The sequence below is a fragment of the Pygocentrus nattereri genome, chromosome 9, assembly GCF_015220715.1.
Source record: "Pygocentrus nattereri isolate fPygNat1 chromosome 9, fPygNat1.pri, whole genome shotgun sequence".
NCBI classification, from domain to species: Eukaryota; Metazoa; Chordata; class Actinopteri; order Characiformes; family Serrasalmidae; genus Pygocentrus; species Pygocentrus nattereri.
In genome coordinates this window covers 46,195,085-46,205,084 of record NC_051219.1, presented here as the reverse complement: position 1 = coordinate 46,205,084, position 10,000 = coordinate 46,195,085, and the positions used below count along the sequence as shown (strand labels likewise).

General features: G+C 45.8%; 1 protein-coding gene across 1 annotated transcript in view; it reads left to right on the top strand.

Moving 5' to 3' along the window:
* si:rp71-79p20.2 (zinc finger protein 704) overlaps positions 1-10,000 on the top strand; it is an 81,479-nt gene that overhangs the window by 55,432 nt on the left and 16,047 nt on the right. Inside the window, exons 3-4 of the mRNA XM_017686532.2 lie at positions 5,712-5,812; positions 7,395-7,636. Coding sequence (XP_017542021.1) covers positions 5,712-5,812; positions 7,395-7,636 — 343 coding nt within the window. The remainder of the gene's footprint in view (positions 1-5,711; positions 5,813-7,394; positions 7,637-10,000) is intronic.

Sequence of the window (10,000 nt, the reverse complement as noted above, 5' to 3'; positions counted from 1 at the left end):
CTTTCTCTCCCTCTATCTGTTCTTTTTCTCTCTCTCTCTCGCTCTCTCTCTCTCTCTCTCGTTTCCTCTCTTCACCTTGTTTGTTATTTCAGCAGAGGCTCAGGCTGCAAAGTGATATGAAGGCATCAAGTTGGAGAGAAAAAGCAGCAGTAGAATCAGAGAGGAGGAGGAGGAGGAGAGAGAGATAGCGAGAGAGAGAGCGAGAGAGCGAGGGAGCGAGCGAGAGAGCGAGAGAGAGAGAGCGAGCGAGAGAAAGAGGGGATTTCTGATTATGTAACACAGATAGTTTTGCTCTGGCCTTTTCTTTCTGTTGTCAGATCAGAGCTGATCTGGGTGAATTGTGTGTCCTTATCTTAATTAGCCTACGTGGGTTTCTTGCAAAACCTAGAAGAGGCAGGAAGTCTGTGTGTGGGTTTAATATTGTCACATCAAAAGACTTTTTATTCACATATTTGAACAACCATATTTAGTCAGAGTATTTTATATATAGTGGTTTTATATTTATACAGTGGTTCTCAGTGGTGACCAGTCTGGACTGCAGACAGGTCAGTTTAGCACCTGGACTCTTAATACGGAGCAGTGCTGCTGTAATACGTGCAGAATGTGGTTTAACATCGTCTTGCTGAAATAATCAAGGCCTTCCCTGAAAAAGACGTCGTCTGGACGGCAGCAGATGTTGATAAAACATGTTTATATCATTCAGCTTTAATGGAGCCTTCACAGATGAGCAGGTCACCCAGGCCATGTGCACTAATGCCCCCCTAAACCATCATGAATACTGGCTTTAGAACTGAGCACTGATAACAAGCTGAGTGGTCTTCAGCCCGGAGGACACAGTGTCCATGATTTCCATAAAGAATTTCAAATGTTGATCCGTCGGACCGTCGGACACTTTTCCACTTCCCCCCAGTCCATTGTAAATGAGCTCAGGCCCAGAGAAGGTGGCAGCGTTTCTGGATCCTGTTTATATTTGGGTTCTTCTTTGTGTTTTAGAGTTTAACAGCGTTTGTGGATGCAGTGATGAACTGTGTTCACAGTCAGTGGTTTTCAGAAGTGTTTCTGAGCCCATGCAGTGATTTCCACTACAGAATCATGTCTGTTTTTAATGCAGCGCTGCCTGAGGGCCCAAAGATCACGGCCAGCAGATACTGGTGTTCAGCCTCGTCCCTCACAGACAGAGATTTCTCCAGAGTCTTTTAATGATATTATGATATAATGATATTGATGGTGCAGTCTGGAGTAGTGAATCCCTCCTCACCTTTACTTCTGAAAGTATTTTAATATTTTATACTAACGCTGTTTCCTATCCCGCGTGATCCAGAGGAGGACGGGTTCCCCTTTTGGGTCTTGGTTCCTCTCAGTGTTTCTTCCTCTTCAGGCAGTTTTTCCTTGCCGCTGTTGCTATTGGCGGCGCTCATGGGGGCTCAGACCCAGACGTTTCTGTAAAGCTCCTTTGTGACTAAATCTGTTGTAAATAGCGCGACATAAATAAACTTTGACTCGGCGTTAAAAATCTATAATGTTATGAACTCCTGCCGAATCCGACCCAATGCCACTGATTTCAGTGCTGCCTCTTATAGTTTAAGCCAAAGATCTTTAAAGCGACGTGCATTTTGTTATAGTTATTTCGAGGAGAACCGTAGCTTTCCGCTTGCTGTTCCCATAATTCTCTCATGAGCTCTGTACAGCGTGGTCTGATGAAGGCGCCCTCGCCTGCCAGTGTTCATGATATTGCTGCTATTGCCAGCAGTGCTGGTTTTCGCTTTGCTTGTAAATGATGCTTCAAGCTCTACATACCTCAGTGATAAACAAACTCATGGCGGTTACAGTAACTGGAAATAACTTATTTCATCTAGAAAGCCGTCGATGGAGCTTGCCTGTAAAACCTGTACTTGAACAAGAGGATACAGACATGGCAACAGCAGGCAAACAGCTGGGCTTCGCCTTGGACAGCGTAACTATGAATACAGTTATTTATGCCCTTATTGCAGTTGGTCACTGATGATATCCACAGTATGTTTAGGAAAGAATACTCTCACATAATGTATTAATCACAATAACTATATTGCCATAATGCCCACCCTTCCTTTCTCCCCACATCCCTTCCAACACTTCTCCCTCTCTCTATCGAGGATGAGGAGGCCACTCCTCGGTCACGGCACGCTCGTACACTCGTCCAGATTGTTAATGGAACACTCAACACAGCCACACACAGCCCCGCTATTGATTTACGAACATGGATAAACACACATCCACATCCACACGCTGAGTAAATAAAGCTGATAATCTGGCTGCACTGTTCAGCGTTCACCAGAGACCGTGGAGCTGGGCCCTGTTTATTGTGCTGGAATTTTCCATTACACACCATCAGCTCTCAGGCTTCGGTGTGTTGGAGGGAGAATGGTGAGATGCAGAGCGTTCACCCCGGCTCTGGTGGGGCAAGGAGAGCTGGACCAGCCTGGCTGGGGGAAAGGAGGGGAGGGTTTAGCTAAATATAATCGCATCTGAAACTTTTCCTTTTAAACCAGCAGAACAAACGTCCCGAACGACTAACAGGCTGACCACTATCTCAGAACCAGTCGGTGTAAAGCCGCTGCACACGATGCTCGTGGGCTTTTGTTTCTAGCCGTATCTGAGCTCAGGACCATCTCTCTCTAACCTACTGGCAGAGATGCTTTCTCTAGATAGACGAAGCACTTCTGTGTCAGTCGCTCAGATCAGAGCGTCTGCTAAATGCTGGAAGTGTTCAGTGCAGGGGAATCCCGCTCAGCTCTGGAGACGCAACTGGAGACGTGTCCACCAACTAAACATTGTTAATTAACCCTAGTTGTGTTTCTTCATTAAAGTACGAGCCTCACGCTGCCTGACTCGTTTTCCTGCTTCCTTGCTTTCAGTACTTATTTACTCCAGAAACGGCAACAACGGAAACTGCCCAAGGTCGAGTAAACAGTCGTTACTCACTGCGAGGAACGGCATTTCAGTCGACTTCGCAGGACATTATTTGATCATTCAGACGTCTCACCGCTGCTCTCTGTAGGGGTTATAGCGCAGTCAGACGGTAGAACTTCCCTGAGATGCATGATGTAAGAGAGACGTAAAATATTCCTGGCCAGCGATTATGGAAATATTGTGGCGGCCTTATTGATGAGTTGAACCTGGTGCTCCTGGACTAGAACTGATGCCCCTTTTCTCCCATTTCGAGGGGCAGTTAGTAATGCAGCTCTCTGGAGCTACAGATCTAACGAGCAGCCTGGAATCTGATACCCCTCCAGTTAGCGCTGTGCGCCTTAATCACACTTAAAGCGACTGAGCAGGTAAGTAGGCCCAGACACACTGACTCGTGTTGTTCCGGCAGTTTGACTCCGTTATCTATAAAGAGATGAAGGTATGTGGAGTGGAGGAAAACCGTGGCAGAATCTTTAGACATGAACACCGTCTGTGCTCTTGTGCATTTTTAGAAATCCCAGCGTGTCGTAAAGTGTAAGAAACCACATAAGCAAGTTGAGATTAAGCTTAATACGGATAATTAGTGGACATAAGCTTCTGTTACTCGTTAGCTGCATAAGCCTCGTAGCTCCGGGTAAAACACCCAACATGCTTTGAGCTCAGTGCTGATGTCATGTGAGGAGAGAATCACCATCGTTAGGAGTGACCTCATGTCCAATGGCTTCATGGGTAACCATCAGTAGGGACTGCCAGCTGCACAGACTGGCCAGACAAGGGCAGCAGCAGATTTCACGAAAAATACGAGAGGCTTTTGTGTGACTGTCAGAGCTCATCCCGTCCAGACTGCCCCGTATTTCTTAGGCCTTCGCTCGTCAGTGATACTGAAGTACTGGCCCTTGAGGGAAAGTGAGAGACAGTTGGAGAGAGAGTGATTAGAGAGAGAGAGAGAGAGAGAGAGAGAGAGAGAGAGACAGTTGGAGAGAGAGTGATAGAGAGAGAGAGAGACAGTTGGAGAGAGAGTGATTAGAGAGAGAGAGAGAGAGAGACAGTTGGAGAGAGAGTGATTAGAGAGAGAGAGAGAGAGAGAGACAGTTGGAGAGAGAGTGATTAGAGAGAGAGAGAGAGACAGTTGGAGAGAGAGTGATTAGAGAGAGAGTGAGAGACAGTTGGAGAGAGAGTGATAGAGAGAGAGAGAGAGAGAGACAGTTGGAGAGAGAGTGATTAGAGAGAGAGAGAGAGACAGTTGGAGAGAGAGTGATTAGAGAGAGAAACAGAGCAAGGGAGAGATAGACAGACAGATAGAGTGATAGACAGAGAGAGGGAGAGAGACAAATAGAAAGACAGCGATAGAGACAGAGAGAGAGACAGACAGATGGAAAGACAGCGATAGAGACAGAGAGAGAGACAGACAGAGGGTGAGAGGTGCTAAACCTCACGTCTAACTGAAGGATTTTAAACGGGCTCAGTGGAGCTGGACCGTGAGGCCCGTGCCGCGTCAGCGGGCGTCTCCGTCTCAGGCTGGACTGGTAGACTGGGCTGCAGGGTGTGATCCCGTGTGACGTCCACTTCCTGCGTTCTGTCTGGGGTGGAAAGGCCACTGTGTGGATTCTGTCTTCCATCTGCAGTCATACGGATCTGATTAGCTGAGCTGTGCGTCTGATGGACTGACGTGATGCTCCATTGTGTTCCATATCTCGCTGCCGCCGGAACAAAACCTCGTATCTCCAGAGTGGGAACTTTACAGGAGAAGGAAAAAGCCAACTTTACTTTTCATGGAAGTCACAGGAACCAGAATTTTTCCGAGTCATTTTTGGCCGTTTCTATTAGTCCATTCATCACACAATGTAAAGTGATGTCAGCAACTTAAAGCGACAGAATTGGGGATGGAAGGTTTTCTCGTGTGTATATATTCCAATTCCAGTATTGATTGTAAGGTGTAATTCCATTGATTTCTTAGGATTTCTGCATAGTTCAGTCGCTGGGATGTAATGATGAATACTAACGGAATGAAAAGCCTCGCTGGACTGCCGTCATCGTTCTGCTTGACTGTAGATGGTTGAGTAACCATGGCTAGAAAGGAAGACTTGTTAGTTAATTAAGCCACTTGAGGCTTGAACTTTAATAGTTGCATACAATTAAAATGTTAATCGCAGTTATTTATAAGGCAAATAATCCTTTTTAATGATTGTGTCGGCCTTAAGACCATCCTACCATCCCTTTATTTGATTTCCAGTCTAAATGGCAGTGAAGATTCTGGGTTGACCAAAAAGCTTTTATCACTACATAATCTAGAATAGACGAGTGATGCCTCTATACTAAATATGCTCTATTACTAAAACCCAGCATTGCTAGATCATCTCAACCCCAGTGACTTTACACTAGTTATTGAATAACCTTCTCATATTTTTCTCTCTCTCTCCCCCTCTCTGTCTCTCTCTCTCTCTCTCTCTCTCTCTCTCCCCCTCTCTGTCTCTCTCTCTGTCTCTCTCTCTGTCTCTCTCTCTCTCTCTCTCTCTCTCTCTCTCTCTCTCTCTCTCTGTCTCTCTCTCTCTCTCTCTCTCTCTCTGTCTCTCTCTCTCTCTCTCTCTCTCTCTCTCTCTCTCTGTCTCTCTCTCTCTCTCTCTCTCTCTGTCTCTCTCTCTCTCTCTCTCTCTCTCTCTCTCTCTCTCTCTCTCTCTGTCTCTCTCTCTGTCTCTCTCTCTCTCTCTCTCTCTCTCTCTCTCTCTCTCTCTCTCTCTGTCTCTCTCTCTCTCTCTCTCTCTCAGGAACCCCTCAGGCCATGCTGATAAGGAGGTGATGGCAGCTACCGTCCTGACCACACTGTCCACCAGCCCTCTGGTGCTTAACCCCTCCTCTGGTGCTTCAGGTGGGCACTAAAACCTTCCTTTTCAGTTCAGTTTCAGCATTACTGCCGTTACTGGATCAAGTACAGTCACAGTAAAGTCTGATGATGGACACACTGGGAAGACGTAACGCCAGTTAGCCTCTCCCTGGAACTCCAGCAGCACCGGAGCTTCTTCCTACCCTGGTTACAGACACAGTAGAGACGGTTGCCATGGCTGTCATCACCATGCAGATCGCAGTCTGTCGTCAGGGGCCAGAGTTGGCTGTCCTATTTATAGCGCCGTGCCATGTCATGCTGTGGTTCGCCTGTGCTGCTGTTTATCTTCTCAATCAAGCAAAAGCTGAGCAGACTTAGCCCCTCAAAACCACTCTAAGCTTTCAGCTCTCTCTGCTTCTCTCTTCCTCTCGTCTTTATTCCCATCCCCCGTTTTATTTACACAGGGCAGGAGGTCGCTCACTGGGTAGGTATAAGATAATAAAGACATGTATACAGAAGGAGTTTCCAAAACTGGAGTTTAAACTCAGATCATTTGTGACGCCCTGCAACCCCTTCATCTTTGAGAGTGAGGAGAAGATCAAGCTCCACTCCTGCTTCAGATCTTCTGTCACTGTGAAGAGACAGCTCAGCACTTTGGGTCTGAAAGGATGTGTGGCTGTCATGAAGCTGTTCCTTTGACCACCTGATCACCCCAAAGTCCAGACCTCAACATCTTTGAATGTATTTGGGATTATTTGTGGATCATGAGAAGCAGAAAATGCAACCTGAGAGCAACTAATACAGGCAAAGGGTGACCCAGAACATCCTAACACTGTATCTAGTTGTTAAGAATTCTGTGTGATTTTCTGTTAAATATATTTATTGTGACTCTGAGTTTTGTGCTTTGTGCTGCTTATAACAAGTGGTGGAAGTTTATTACACTAGTTAATGTGAACTGGATACTCAAATGATCAATTCTGACTCTGTTCGACTCTTTTAGTCTGTTTTCTATAAAAACAGACTAAAATACAAGCCAAATTCATTCATGTTTCAAGACGCCTGCTGCTACTATTTCTAACTGCAACATAATTTTGTCTGGTTTTATAGGTTTGAGGCAAGTACATTTGGGATCAGGGGGCAATTGACTAAATTAGATTTTTGGCTGACCTCTTCCTTTAATCTCAAAACCTGGCATCTTGCTAAATCTCACTAAAAACAGCTTACTCGAGATTTAGGGGGTGAGTTACTCATTGCGTTGGCCTGATCTGCTTGGCAAGTTCCCTCCTCCTCCTCTCCAGAATTCCTCTGGTGTAAACAAACTGATATGCGCTGATTCGCTAAGGCCTGCTCAGTGTTTTTACAGAGGGAAATGAAATTGTCAAGATACGTAATTTCACAAATTTGTTATTTGCACTTTGTCCTCCCTGACAAACCCACTGTGTCCAGTTTGAATCCCTGTTTCTATAACGTGATCAATGCAAACCGATGCTGATCTATAACGTTGCTTTAGAAAGTTGGAAAAGACCCTTTTGCTGAATCTGATTGTCAGACTAGTTTATACTAAATGCAGAATATGGAAAAAAGCGGGAGTGGTCAGCTGAACAGGTTTTCTGGTCTCTGCATGCAGGTGCAGTTCCAGAGCCTGCCAGCAGGGGGTGGAAGGAGAGCCTGTCAGCCAGCTACAGCAGCTCCACCAGTGGCAACTGGAGCTGGGACGCCAGCGACCAGTCTGTGCCCTCCACGCCGTCCCCACCCCTCTCCAACGACGTCAGCAAGAGCTTCCTGCTCTCCTCACAGGGCGAAGACAACATCGAGGAGGCTGAGAGCACGCACTTCCTGTTCGAGGACCCCATCCCCCGGAAACGGAAGGTAGGAGCCGATGTTTCTTCACAGGGAAGCTTTGAGTCGTGGATGTCGCCCGATTTCCACCACGCCTGAGTACAGCGCCTTTCTTTTTACAGCACTGTCTGATCTGTGAAGACAAAAAACAACACATTTACATATATGCACCTATTCCACCTACAGATTAGCCCCGCCCACTCACACTGAGGCTATAAAGAGAGTTTCAGTCCGGACTGCTGTGTGAATCAGGCTCATTAATAGACAGCCAATAGAACAGAGCTCATTTAGTGAGGTCACTCCTAAAGGCATAGAACCAGAACCATTAAACCATTGAGCAACTGACCAACTGCTCAGGAATTAGCCCTCCGCATTAGACCTCCCATCTGTCCAGTGAAACACCCACATGCCTGCACACTAGTGAACACACACTAGTGGGCAGTGGGCACACTTTAACTTATGTTCCCTTAGAAAATCAACACAACATAATTTGGCTGGATTATTTAGACTTTGCATTCGACTGTAATTGTACTACATCAAACAGGGAATGAAGGTGGACACTGAACCCTCAAAAGTACATCAACAATGGTTGAACTAAAAGGTTTCAGCTTCAGTGGCCACGTTTACATACAGCCTAATAATCCATCAATAATCCGACTAATATCTCAATCTGAATAGAACAAGTCCATGTATACACTTTAATCGGAATAGTCTCGTCCGATTGAGGCCATTGGGAATACAGTTTCTGTCCGACTGATCAAGGTGGGTAATCCTGTAAATATTCCGTTAAATAGAAGAATAATATCCGTGTAAACTCCTGTATCCGATTACATTCCCTATCGGAAAGTTTCAGTCCGTTCTGCTTGTGCGTCACGTCACAGTGAGAGTTTATACCGTTCAACACGGCGGAGCAGAAACTGGTCTGCAGAGGAGACGAAGTTCATGCTCTGATCTTTAAAAGACGGCGGCGGGACGGACGTCCAGCTTATGCGTCTCAGAGCACGACGTCTTCCTCTCGGCCTTCTTTAATAAGGACGTGTGAAGGACGTTTTCCTGAGTCTGACGTCATTTTAAAGCAGTTAAAAACACAATCACTGCTCACTGCTGCTCATCTCACTCTGACTGGACTCACGGGATGCTGGTTGTCATGGTAACGGCGGTTCTTTAAACATGCGTGTCAGATTTTCCATCAGATTGTTGAGTAGAGCGAGTATAAACACCTCAGTCTGAATCTGTAATCTGAATGTGTTCAATCAGAAAGTCTTTGCATGTGAACACAGCCAGTGTTAGAGGCTCTACCCCGTCCTTTCTCTGAGAGAGTGCTCGTAGCCGTGATGGGCACGGACTAAAGCGCACCTGTGAGCCGCCTCACACTGTCACCGAGTAATCGCTGGGGTTTTACACGCAGTGATTCACAGGCCCCTGCTGTTTCCTTGGCCCTGTGACAGAGGCTCCAGTTGCCTCCTCACCTTTAAGAGGGAAGGAGTGTTTTCATTCTCTTTCCTCTTCACTCTCCTTTCCTTTTTTCCGTACGTGGAATCTTTCCAAGACATCAGTGTGGTTTCAATATCAGGAAGCTATTTGCTCTCCTCCCCTGATCGCCGAGGTGTGGGAAAAGCAGAGGCAGTGTGCTGCGAGGAACATCCAAAAACTGCTCTCCGAAATAGGAACTTCAGAGAAATCCAGACAAAAGTTCTGCTTTGTGTTTTTGTTGACGTAATTCATTTCTATTCAGAGTAACTTTGAACCATTTCTGTTGTTCCATTTATGATGTTCACACATTTTAAAGTGTGCCTCACATTTTCAGATGGTGTTAAAACATTTCACCGTTTTGATATGAATACTATCCGATCTGGGCGTAGTACAGATTAGAAATCACGCAGTCCCGCGTCTATTCCGATTCCAGTACTATATCCTATGGATTTTGTTTTTTCTTTCCCTCCTGAGGTCCAATTATGCCGTTTGTGTTTTATGTGTTATTTCTGTATTTGTCCCTTAGAATTAACAGGCTGTTTTGGTTACTGTGCCTTTAAGACCGGCTGCCGTGTGTTGTGACCTGATCCAAAAAGCAGTCCAGGCTGAAACTCTGCTTACAACAGCATAACGGCGCTATGAATGGGCGGGGCCAAACAGTCGGAGGCTTATTAGAAAAATATATGTAAATGTGTTGGTTTGAGTGACAGTGACAGTGAATTTACAGTAAGCTGTTTATTTTTTATAAATGCACTGTGTGAACTGCGGTGAAGTGAAGGAAATGAGGTTCTCTGTCTTGTGGACCCTTCAAAAACGACGGAGTTATGAAATGAAATATATATGTGTGTTTGTCCTGTTCCGGTTTTGGACATAATGCGTTTTTGAGAAGAATAACATCTGACGTGTAAAACACACACACAC